General features: G+C 36.2%; 1 protein-coding gene across 2 annotated transcripts; it reads right to left on the bottom strand.

Moving 5' to 3' along the window:
* Nucleotides 1-874: 874 nt before the first annotated feature.
* Nucleotides 875-11,554, bottom strand: KLRB1 (killer cell lectin like receptor B1). 2 transcript variants are annotated; one of them, XM_012537205.3, is made up of 6 exons: nucleotides 11,385-11,552; nucleotides 6,443-6,541; nucleotides 5,684-5,755; nucleotides 4,442-4,596; nucleotides 3,937-4,052; nucleotides 876-1,177 (listed from the first exon to the last, which is right to left on the bottom strand). In XM_012537205.3, exons 1-6 carry the CDS (start codon nucleotides 11,467-11,469, stop codon nucleotides 1,030-1,032), a joined length of 675 nt encoding a protein of 224 aa, XP_012392659.1. In that variant the 5' UTR covers nucleotides 11,470-11,552; the 3' UTR covers nucleotides 876-1,029. The 2 variants fall into 2 exon arrangements, with proteins under 2 accessions (XP_033264057.1, XP_012392659.1); XM_033408166.2 differs by lacking the exon at nucleotides 6,443-6,541 and having other exon boundaries at nucleotides 875-1,177; nucleotides 11,385-11,554.
* Nucleotides 11,555-13,231: the final 1,677 nt, after the last annotated feature.

Below are 13,231 nucleotides of genomic sequence, written 5' to 3' on the forward strand. Positions count from 1 at the left end.
AGAATTGAAAAATATATCACATTTTCCATTAGAATAATGAAAAATTTGATTACATATTTCCTACAGTGTGAGCCATAGAAAGAAGGAAACATAGAAGGAAAATAAAAAAGCAATGAGGAAATTAAAATGGAAAGAGTTAGGGTCCCTTCCCAAACTCCTTTAGTAATGCGTCTCTGATAGGAGTCAAGAGAATGGATTTTAATCAGTGTTCTGCCACAACCCAATTGTGTGATGGTATTGAAAAAAAAAAGCATAGGCTGTGGGAGAAGCAGAGGACTTCAGAAATCATTTACTAAAATTTTTCTGGAGGTGAGCGAAGGCATAGAGGGGATGGATGAAGTCTACAGGATTAGAAACCATTTCTCTTAGCTGGTCTGGGCTTTGTTCCATAGAGAATCACTGTCTCTTAAAATGAGGTGTTTTCTTTCTGTATCTGTTTTCCCATTTATTTATTTATTTTTTTTGTTTGTTTGTTTGTTTGTTTGTTTTGTTTTTTTTTTTGCGGTACACAGGCCTCTCACTGTTGTGGCCTCTCCAGTTGCGGGGCACAGGCTCCGGACGCGCAGGCTCAGCGGCCATGGCTCATGGGCCCAGCCGCTCCGCGGCATGTGGGATCTTCCCAGACCGGGGCACGAACCCGTGTCCCCTGCATCGGCAGGCGGACCCCCAACCACTGCGCCACCAGGGAAGCCCTGTTTTCCCATTTATTGAATGAGGAGATTAAACTTGAATGTCTGTAAGACTAACAACAGTTAAAATTCTCAGTGTTTGTTCCACTTTGTACCACAAAATGCACATTAGGCCATGCTAAGAGTATATACAGTTAAAATGAGAGAGACGTGAAATGGAAATTAAAGAATTGGAGAGGGGGGACCTCCCTGGTGGCGCAGTGGGTAAGACTCCATGCTCCCAATGCAGGGAGCCCAGGTTTGATCCCCGGTCAGGGAACTAGATCCCACATGCATGCCTCAACTAAGAGTTCCGCCTAATAAATAAAGATTAAAAAAGAAATGGAGAGGAGATGTGTAGTCAAGTGGCAGAACATACTTTATTTTTGACAGGTTTTAGTTCTTTTTGACAAATCCATTTATTTTCTGTAGCACAGTTCTCGGAAATAATTTGTGTCCTTGAGATGTAAACACAACTGTTTTCTTTAGCGTCACCAGTAATTTGTAACCTGTGGAGCAGAAGAAAAGCCTCTCTTTAGTGTTTGTGATTTTCTCACATAATTCTCCTCATCCAGCCAGTATGTTCTGTAATTTTCAGCAAACAACAAGGTGCTGGTTATTAAGCATGGAATAAGTACCCAGTCACAAATATAATGATATAAGCTTTTAATAGAAAGCTAATATAAACCTCTGGAACTTGCAAGCTCATCTTCACTGGAAAAGAATAGTTCTGAAAAGAAATGTCATAATGATACAAACAAAGGAGAAGCTTTGGAAACTGGGAATTGAATCTCCTATTAACATGTTATATGAAAATTTCCTACCTTCACTGAGCCTCGATTTTCTTAAATATATAGTGTATAGATATTTGGGGAGACATTGAGATCATGTATATGAAAGGGTGATCATGCTTAAACAAAGAATGTGTTCAGTAAATGTAATAAGTACGTAGATACTCAGTGTCTACAGAATTTGAATATATCAATAGTGAGAAAAGGAGGCTCAGTACGTATTGGATGTAGTAGGAGGTTCCCTTTTTTTCCATTCCAAACAGGTTGGTGAGTGTCTGCTACAATATATGTACTGTTAGTTCCAAAGAAGCAGAGTCTTATGGCTCATTGCAGGTGGGGCATGAGTAGAAGTTAAACAGTGGGATGGCAAGATAGAGCTGGGGTGCCAGGATGGGGTGTGTGCAAGACATTCACCTATTTGTCTCAAATAGAAAGTGAAGTGGTGGCAGTGGGCAGGGCTCCATCACAGTTTTAATTTGTTCCTTTGTTCCATTTCTCCTTGGAGCCCCTTGGCCCTGAGAAGCCAACCTGATTCTCTCCTAGTGCCTGACACCCTAGTCAAATCAGAATTTCTCTTGACCAAGCTATTGCAAAGGTCCCCTGTATTTTATCTCTTCCACCCTTCCGGTCCTTCCTTTGAATTTCAAGATAACTTTTTTACCGCTCATCTGGCCAAGTGCCCTTCTAAAAGGCCCTAGGTGACTTCCCAGGCCTTCTTTGACCAGATCTCTGCCTAGTTGTCTAACATTATCTCATTTAATCCCCAAAACAGTCTTGTGAAAAAAATTAATTTCACAAAAAACTTAATTTCACAAAAAACTTAATTTCACAAAAATTATTTTCACAAAAAACTAAAAAATTAGTTTTTTTAGTTTTTTATATTATGTTATGATAATATAACTAACACATAAAGGGTGTTAGTTTCACAAAACACCCTTTATGTTTTTCTTTACCTGAAAACCAAGGTAGAGAACTAAAATAAAAGCAGAGTCTAACTGACGTTCTTTCTACTATAATATGATACCTTCCAGGTTTACCTGATCACTATCTTAACCAAATCATCATTTTTATCCTCAGAATAAAGTAGAGTGTTCAATCGAATTTAATCCATCATCTTTGCCTATATTTCTGCTCATAGACACTTCAGAGTTTTCCAGTTTTATTATAAACCTTAATAAAATAAACGTAATGGCCCAATAAGAAGCATACACACACACAAACCAAAATTAACCTTTACTATGTACAAAAAAAAAATAAGTTAATATAAAAGTTGCACTTATGTGTAAATAAAATATAGAAAATAATCCCTAGAAAAACAAAAAAATCAGAGTGTAGTTTATTTACCAAAATATGTTTGCCTTTTCATACATTTATCCTAGTCCAGAACACTTTATTTTAAAATAATCTTCATTTTAAAGTATGGCATCTAAAAAAATATTTTAGAACATGGGTCAAACAATGTCAAAATGTGCTAATTAAATCAACATTTCTTTTAATGTCTAATAATTTTCCACACAATAAATTATTACTATATTTTAGATAAACTTGAACATGCTCCTGTGTCTTGAATTTTAACCTCTTGTTTTTTCAATGATAAAAAAATCCATTTTAACTGTTATTTATACAAATGTGAATAAAGCATTCACAGACTCAAAAAATGTAACACAATATCATCTGTCCTGAAAAACTCATCAGATTTCTTTTCAGAAACTTGGTTGAATGTCTGCACACTTTCACTTTCTAGGGAAAAAAATGTCCTGCCCTTTGTTGTACAAATAACGATGAGGTCCATTAAAAATTTATAATTTAACTGTGTAACATCAATCCTCCTATAACACCGATGGTTAACTTGACCATCTCACACAAGAAACTATGAGACAACCAAAAAAACGGCAAATAGCTCTTTTGTGGCTTATGCAGATTGACTACATCTCTTCAAACAACCCTCCTTTCACACCGCTGGTTGAAATAAGCTACAATACTTGTTACAATGTGGGTAGTTTCTCTCAAATGTCTGGATACCCCACGCTGATATTTACTTTATTTTTTCCTCTTGTATTCATTGTGCCAATGCTGGTTGTGACCCACTAAGGTATGTGGTCCCACAGTTTGAAAAACACTACTTCAACAATTCTTCATGCCGATAGCTTCCAGCTAGAAATTTCTTAATTTTTAAATGTTGTTATTTTAAAAACTGTTTCATGTGCCCCCACCCAAAGGAGTTAGTCTCTTCCTTGTCTCCTAAAACTCCATTGCTGGTAAAAATATATATTGTTGCAAAGGGTTGATGTCTTTTCATATGTGAAACTTTTCAACCAACTTCAGAATCATTCTTCTTCTCAGACTATTCTGATCCTCCTGAACATTTCTAAACTAAATTAAAATGATAAATCTCAATCTTCAATAACAATGTTACTATCTTGCCATGTAAACCTGATGTAAATTGAATATTCAAATTAGCTTATCCCAATACTCACATATTAGAATTTAAAAAGGATCCATTTATCCACTTCCAGTTCTTTTCTGGTAATGTAAAATTTAATCCAATCCAAAACATAATTGCTCCTTTGTCTATCCGGTTTTGTATGAGCCTCTATAAATAAAACAGAAGAAATGACTGAATATTGAATCTGTTTATCTATTACTGGTTTGCATCCTTCTACCCATCCTCTGAAACCCAGTTCAAGTATCACCTCCTCTCTGAAGCCTTTCCTAACTCCCCATCGGAGTTAATTATTCCTTATTTGTGATATTTCTGTCTGCATACTTATATATATCCAAATATTTGTATTAATGTTGTTGTATTCATTAAATTATATTTATTTTGCTTACATGTCCGTTTAGTGTCTCAGATTGTGAGCTTCTTGAAGTCAAAATTAATACTTCCATCTGCATAGAACCCTCCGGGCTAAAGCACGAAGATCTCGATATGGTTAGAAGCAAGGGCTAAGCCGTATTAAAGTATTTTACTTAATTATTTACCAATTCTTCCTGATCTTGAATAAGCAGCAGACGGGATTCTTTTGTGAAACAGTCGGCTAGACTGTCATTCCAAGGTTTGTAAGTGTCATAAAAAAGCAAGCATTTATCTCCGATTAGTTGCCAATTTGTTGGGCACTTTAACAGAACTGGTCTCTCTAAAGTAAGAAAGAGGAAGAAGAATAAATGTTATGTTTCTAACCTGCCCCCCACCCCACTAACATTAATCACACATGCACAAGTCATTATAAATTCAGGGAAGTCGTTGATCATCACAGTGAGAACAATTCATGAATTTAATATAACTTTGAGGGTTTTGAGACATAGTTCATTCTGGTACTAAGAGTTGAAAATTAGTGACAAATTAAAACACTGACAGACAGAATAACTTGTTCAAGTCCACACAAAGCAGATGCTGGTAGAGTCAAAACTCTTTCTGAGATTCTGTAAATCCATTACAAGAGTTCTTTCTACTCCATGATGACAATATCAAACTTCTCTAAAAAATGGCTACTTTAAACAACATGTAAAATGAAAAGCAAATAACAATTCATTTCCATAAGTTAATGGCAAATACCATGAAGAAAAATTATAAGAAAATTTCTAATTGCTGAATTATATATTTGCCTATTAATGGAATCTATTGGATAGCATTTTCCAGAAGGATTTTCATAGTTTCTTAAAATTTCTGTTATGTACGAATGTATATAATAAATGATCACATTCTGCTACAGTCACTCAACAATAGTGTCTTTATTAACACACACTACTTAATAAGTACATGGACGAGATCAATGTCTTAATGTTTAATACAATAAATATTAAATTATTCATTTTATGTCGTGTTCCATTAATTAACTTCGGACCAGAGTTAGCTGCTTGACATATTCATTAAAATCATCAAATATCCCACTTCAATGCATATTTTACTTTATAGCTTGGGTTTTGGCTATTAATTATTGAATATCCTAGCAGCAGCTTCTCATAAGGCAGTGTTATCTGTTGGTTAAGATCGTAGGCTCTGAAGTTAGACCACTGACGTACAATTCCCAGTGTCACCACTTAGTACCTGTATGACCCTGGATGAGTTGCTTAGCCTTTCCATGCCTCAGTTTTGTCAAACATAAAATCAGAGCGATCATACTATCTTAATGTGTGGGTTGTTATGAACCTTAATTAAGATAATGCATGATACCTATCAAATTTTAGCCATTATTCTTAGGAAAGTCAAGCCACAAAATATACCTGTTGTTTCCTTCCTGTTCTCTTGAACATCCATGCTGCTTTTCTCTGTTGATTTTTGTCTCAAGAATATCACTAATAAATCAGGAGAAATCATTAAGAAGATTAATGCTGAATGGTGCAGTGAAATGGATATGTTATATTTATCACTTCACGAAATTTTTATCTCAACAAGCTTGAAATGCACAGAAGATAAGAGCAATAGCAGTGTAGTAACAAAGGGTCTACTTAGAAGACAACATAAACAAACACACACATAACAAGTGAACGCACACAGACATTGAGTTAGCGGTTTCAACTATATAAGTAAGCTCCCAGGTGTTACTTAAACTCTTAAATTGCTTCCACTCCTTGCCTAATGTTCCATCTTCAGAATAAGTATAATTGTGCCTATACCCCACGGGAGAGATTGCCTAGGACAATCTGGAATTTAGTAGGCACTTAAGGAACTGTAAATAATTGGAAATTTTTATTTTCTTTGTTATTGTCATGGTTTTATCATAATTGTGACTTTTTAAATGTCCTTGGAGCACATGTGAAATCCCCCGTGAAGCCTATCAGAACAGTTAGGAAGAGAAATATGACAAAGGATGACATTTGCTTAGTAGGTACCGGCTGAGCACTGTTAGAGCACTGTTTCATAATTGTTTTTGTTTCATGGGTCTTCCACTAAATTTGGGGTGGCCAAATGTTAACATACTTTAATATTTATGGTAAAGTAGAATCAGTAGAACAAGAAATCAATGATCTTGCATCACTTACCTGAAACACTCAACCCAATCACAGTCAAGGCAAGAAGAATAATCCCGGCACAACAAAGTTTCAGAGCAAATTTATGCCAAGGTGGACCCTGACAAACATCTGAGACATTAAGAAAATATACTTGATTAACTCAGTTGAGTTCATCTAATACAAAAAGCAGAGGTTGTTTGGATCACATAAGAAAGAGCTAGATTCATGTTGGGGGTAGGGGCAGGAAAGGACATTTATCAGTCATCTTAAAGTAGGGTCCCACAAGATGGAATCTCAGATCCAACTGAGAGTTGCTTATAGATAAAATAGAAATATTTATGCCTGTCTTGTGTACGAAGGATTGGTATAAGAATCAAATGAGACAGATGTGACGGTGTTTTGAAACATGCCAAATGCTATACAAAAATGAAACATATACCCTACCGTACAAAGTAAGTCCAAGAATTTTGTCCAACAAGGAAAGCCTTCATTCATTCAAGATATATTTGTTGAGGCTCTGTTTTATGCCAAACAACATGTTAGGTGCTGGTGGTATAAGACAATTCTATTCTTAGACGTGGATTTCTCTGCTTTACTGTTGCCTGGAACAATCATCTCCAATTTGGACCAAATGGATGGAATTCAAGGAAGAGTATTTTACGAGCTTGCATGTTATTTTCAGTATTTCAATGAATATAACATAACATGAACCTGTGTCTACAACATTGCATAGTCTAAAAAATGTCAAATACCTTTGTTTTTCTCTGTATCATGTCAATAACGATGTACTGTATATCTCATGTTCATCAAAAGTTGTGATTGTATTAATTAAAGTGGGATCATAATAACCTTATCAATGGATTTTATAGGGAAAAATAATCAAAGAGGAACTTATTAATGTAAAAAATTCTTGTAAAAGACTGAGCAACCGCTTCCAAAATTATATCAGCTCTGACAGGAATTATTCTGGTAATCTGTACTTCGGTTATTCTACTTGAAGTTGTGCTTAGACAACTTCTATACCTGACTTATTTATAAGACCCCTTTTATTCCCATTTGGTTTATAATATGTTATATATATTACAATTATAAATTATTTTCTAAATTGTATTATTAGAGCCAAGGGCCTTTACAAGTAAAGGTTTACTAATTTAACTATATCTATCATTTATTTATGTTATCTATTCCTTTTTATATTTTTTCTAATATTCCTCAATATAAAGGAATACATGCTTTTAGTCACTTGTTAAAACCTTTAGCATCAGATATGTTAAAATGTTGTCTTTATTCTCATTAAATGTTCCAGAGTGACCCACAAATCCATTTCTACTTTAGTTTTTTACACTCTCCCTGGCGATTAAGTTGTGCAACCCAGTTTTCAGACAACTGCTCATGGTCTCTTCATTAGGATGTGGACATTCATAAGAGTTAGCTCTTTCTAAAATGTCCCTGGGGAGATGGAATTTAAGATAACTAAATGTGATAAAAGATTATGGGAGGAAACAGATAATAGATTAGATTTCAGGTAGTGACACCTGGATTATCATCTGGAGGGGAGAGACAAGAGTAGACAATTAGAGGAGCTCCAAGGTCCTGGGTGTACATCCGAAAATGGGAGAACCAGACTGGAGAATATTAACCTAGAACTTCTAAGGCGAGCTCGTGTGACACAGAGCAACTAAACTTAGTGAACCTAAGACTAGTCCTACATGACGTTTCCTCACAGTTGTATCTACTATTCTACCATTTTTTCTTCCTCAGCCTTTCCTCCCTTGAAATTTTGAAAAATGGAGAAAGCCCTATATAGTCACTATTTTAACATTTAGTACTGAAGGATAGCAGTGGTTAAGAGCAGAGCTCTCAAATCTAGCAGATTTGTAGTAGAGCATGTTACTTCGGGCAACGTAACCTTCATAAACTACAAATTTCCTCACCTGTGAAATGTAGAATAATACTACTTCATGAGGTTTTGGAAAGGGTTGTATGAAATAGTTCTTCTAGACATGGTGTGTGATACATAATAACCGTGCATCTAAAATTTAAAGAACTGAGTGGAGGGTTCTGTGTTGTTTTTCTGCTGCACTACATTAGAACTAATAACAACAATAGAGTTATTGTAACAATAGAGTTACAATAACAAATTGAAGAGGCCAGGTAAACTTTAGTCATCTGGAAATACCCACATAAGGCTAGTTTTTTGTTTGGATATAAACAGTATGCCAAATCATCTCACTTTTTTTCTCTAAACCTTTCCATAGCTTTCTCTCAAGCAGATCTAAGTCTGTACGTCTGTAGAATAGCCTACAAATCCCTATTCATTCCGGCTTCCCTTTATATCTCTAACTTTATCTCCTGCTGCTTTCCATGCAGACATGCTCTGTCATTTCACACTAACCTATGAGCTCTTTCTACAAGATGACAGGCATGTTCTCATCCCACGGATCTTGCATCTGCACTGGTCCATCTTTTAAAAGGCTCTTCTCCCAGGAAGCATACCTTTGTCTCTCAATTCTTTCAGGTCTTGACTCAAATGTCATCTTGTCAGGCAGGCTTCTATGATTATTCCATTTGATATCATACCCTCTCCAAAAGCTAACTCTCAATTCCATTTTTTAAAAAATATTTTCTCTATTGCACTTAATATTATCTAACACATATATGTATACATATATGTTCTTAGTTATTCATTTATTTGTAAGCCTTCCTAGTAGTATAATATAAACGCAATAAAGGAAACTATTTTTTCACTATTTTGTTCACTGTTGTATTCTCAGCACCTAGGGCATGCCTGACACAGGTGTTTATTTTTGGATGAATAAATAAACTCTAGAGGCATTTTTGCCAACACCTATCTACTTTTCTAAGAGACCAAATCCTGGGCCATAAACGAGATTCGTCACCACTCACATCTCTCTCTGGTTTTCCTGACTGCTTTTGATATAATCACTATTCTACAGTTACCATTTTGGCTAACCTGTTTAGCCAAAGAGCTTATTGGTAGTTTCACAATAATTGTAATACCAGATCAATGTGTGGCGAAAGAAGGTCACCTGCCATTTCAGTAAACAAAGGATGTTGCGACCTTAAAGCCACCAGCCAGTGCAGCTGCCCGGATAGTATAACTTGAGGGGAATTCAGGATGGAGAAAAACAGGATACTGGCCCTAGATAGTTAAGATGCATGTCAAAGGAATTATTTCAATGAGCCCAGACTTTTGCATCTTCCCACATATAGAAAAACACTAAAATCATTAACTTGAGGTGTCTGTTTCTGTGTTTAGCAGTAATCTTTTGATGTTTTACTACATTTTTTTTTAGCAAAATCTCCTATATATCCCAGCTCCTCCCTTACCTCTTGGGGACATTTCCTCAGAACTATCAGAGAGGCTGCCTTCTCAGCTATAGTCCTCTGTAAAGCCACCAAATACATAATTCTCAACTTTTAGGTTAGGCATTTTTTTCAGTTGACAAGCGTTTTGTAGTCACACATTTTATTCTGACTTTATTCTATGTTTTCTCAGATTTACTTTTAGAATGATATTTTGTGGAATAATGACGACAATTAGAATAGACAGATTTTCTGGCCTCATTGATTTGGGATCACAGACAGTAGCTTTTAAGGAAAATCTCGCTGTCTTTCTCTATTTTCATTCTCCAATATCTTCCAACACCATCCTCCTTTCTCTCCACTTCTGCTAGATCTGAATAGGGAACAGAAAGTCTTTCTCTTTCGCATCAAAAAATAACCATGGCTTGACAAATTCTCACTGTAGTTATCAAAATTCTCCAATTTCCCGTAACCCCCAAATGAAGGGTATCATGAAACTATTTGATAACCCTAAGACTTTTCAATCTCCAATTTAGAACATTGATAACTTAATACTTTCAAATTATACCAAACCATCCTAAAAAGATACAACCCACTTGCCAAGCACACTATGGAATGAATATCAGGTTGGATAAAAATTGCAATGTCATTGATGTTTAGTAAGTTTGGTTTGACTTCAGAATGTAATACTATGTCCTGATGATTTTATACATTTTTTTTCTGCTTAATTTGTAGTTTCTCTTCATCTATCCCCAGGCCATGGAATCCATCACCTATGACCTCACATTAGAATACCCCATCTCTTTCACTCAGAATACTAACTCCTTTGACATACAGAAAATTGCCAAATTCAACAAGTATGAAATAAGTGCATCAGTGGTATTCTCCTGTGGTTTGTGCCTTAAATCCTTCTAAACTGTTATACTTTTCAATTTAAAAAAACATCAGATTGTTATTATATTCAAGTTTTTGATCTTGAATATAATTTTCTTTCAGAACACTTTTTTCCCTTCCCTTTGAAGGGTGAACGATGTTAATCATTGAGCCTACACTTTGTATTCTTAAAGGAATGCTACGGATGCAAATGCATTGGAACTTAATCACAGTATTTTATAGAGGGATTTGAAATAAGGTAGGTTACTATTACAGCAAGGTAGTAAAAAATCTCTAAAAATATTCATTTGTTAAAAAAAAAACAAAAGCAAAAACAACAAAAAAGGGACTTCTCTGGTGGTCCAGTGGTTAAGATTCTGTGCTTCCATTGCAGGGGGCACGGATTCTATCCCCAGTCAGGGAGCAAAGATCCCACATCCCTCATGGTGTGGCAAAAAAAAAAAACAAATAAAAAAATCAAAATATTCCCTTGTTAATGCATGTAAAATATTTCTTCAGGATCCTTTAGCCAAGGCTCAGTAATAGGAACTATATTCATTTTCCACAAAAGTATCTTGATAAAAAAGAAATCTATAAAGTATGTGATTTTTCCCACATTTGTGATTACCTACCGACAGGCCATGCTATATCTGTTTAACATTAATATAGCTGCTGCTCATCTTCAAAGCCATGATTTAAAGCTACAAATTCAAGAGAAAAATCTAACTATGGAAGATATACAAATGCCAAAAGGAAAATTAAAGCCACTTACTCTGAGGAAGAGATGGGGGTGACGAGCTTTCAAGGCCAGCATTCCTGGATATGTTTAAATCAGCATATATCACAGGTTTGTCCATTGCAAAGAGAAGAATGAGGCACTAGACTTGCATAAAAGAAAAAACTACAGTTCTATGAGGCAAGAGAAGCAAAAGGAAGTGCTCAGCCTTGAAAAGCTTTATTATCTTTCTTACCTACCCACACTTCTAGCAGTGGGTTTTCTCTATAAATCAGTGAGAAAATCCACTTACTGGCTGTCCAGTATACTTAGATATGTAATATCTACTTTGTTTAATTAATTGGCCTGTTTGACAGAATTCTGGGAAGGTTTGTTTGTTGTCTTTGTAACCATCCTCTTTGAGTACTTTTCTCAGGGCCAGGACCAGCGCGAGGGAAATGAAGCACTCTCATTTCCCTCCAAAAAAGTCAGGAGTCAAGATAAACAATATTAAATGTAATGCTGTAAAAAGTAAACACTAATGCAAAAAAACTGCAGGATGCCTTTCCAAAGCTCTAAAGTCTTCCTGAAATATTTGTGCTCCCCCCAAAAGAGGCAAAATGTGGAAAATGGAGTCGTAAATGTGGAAAAGGCTGCTGAATAATACAACAGAGAAAGCAAAGAGCTAAAGATCAAAACGACTCTTCGCTTAAAATAATGTTTTTAGTGCACTGAAGTTTAATTTCAAGTTATGAAGCATGACTGTGACCACTAGGAATCCACAGTGGCCATGTTAGAAACGATTGAGGAAAAAGTGTTCCCTTCAACCAGAAGCTTGCAAAACTTTGTGAGCTCCAAAAGTATAAACTGGCTAGAAATATAAACCAAAGAAGAGCCTTCACTTGTCCATATGTAGTATGAACTAGATTGATGGACCCTTTTCTTTGTTACAACTATCTTCACAATGATCTTCTATCACAAAAGATCCTTACTATGAAATCGAGATTGTATACATATAAAATAAATCGTTCATGAGAATTCACACCTGGAGAATTTTTCTCATTATGTTAATGCATTCATCGATCATCTAATTCCCTACATGACACTTTCTAAACACAACATATCAGAATTCAGAAATTTACTGTCACTATTATAGATAGATAATAGACAGAGAGATAGATACAGAATATACACATACACATGTGCATGGGATATATATGTTATTAAAGTTTTCAGAGGGTAAATGATTATAAGTAACTGAGATTTAGGATGTGGCAATAGTAGCTATAATATTGAATAGCTCAAGGAACAATAAAGATAGATTACTTTTTTTTTTTTTGCGGTACGCGGGCCTCTCACTGTTGTGACCTCTCCCGTTGCGGAGCACAGGCTCCGGACGCGCAGGCTCAGCGGCCATGGCTCACGGGCCCAGCTGCTCCGCGGCATGTGGGATCTTCCTGGACTGGGGCACGCACCCGTGTCCCCTGCATCGGTAGGGGGACTCTCAACCACTGCGCCACCAGGGAAGCCCAAGATAGATTACTTTTAAATTTTATTTTATTTATTTATTTTTGGCTGCATTGGGTCTTCGTTGCTGCGTGGGCTTTCTCTAGTTGTGGCGAGCGGGGGTTACTCTTTGTTGCGGTACACAGGCGTCTCATTGCGGTGGCTTCTCTTGTGATGGAGCATGGGCTGTAGGCATGTGGGCTTCAGTAGTTGTGGCACATGGGCTCAGTAGTTGTAGCTCGCAGGCTCTAGAGCACAGGCTCAGTAGTTGTGGCACACGGGCTTAGTTGCTCCATGGCATGTGGGATCCTCCTGGACCAGGGCTTGAACCTGTGTCCCACTGCACCACCAGGGAAGCCCCAATAAAGATAGATTTTTGATTTTGCCTATGTCATCTA

This window comes from Orcinus orca, chromosome 11 (assembly GCF_937001465.1).
Source record: "Orcinus orca chromosome 11, mOrcOrc1.1, whole genome shotgun sequence".
Taxonomy (NCBI): Eukaryota; Metazoa; Chordata; class Mammalia; order Artiodactyla; family Delphinidae; genus Orcinus; species Orcinus orca.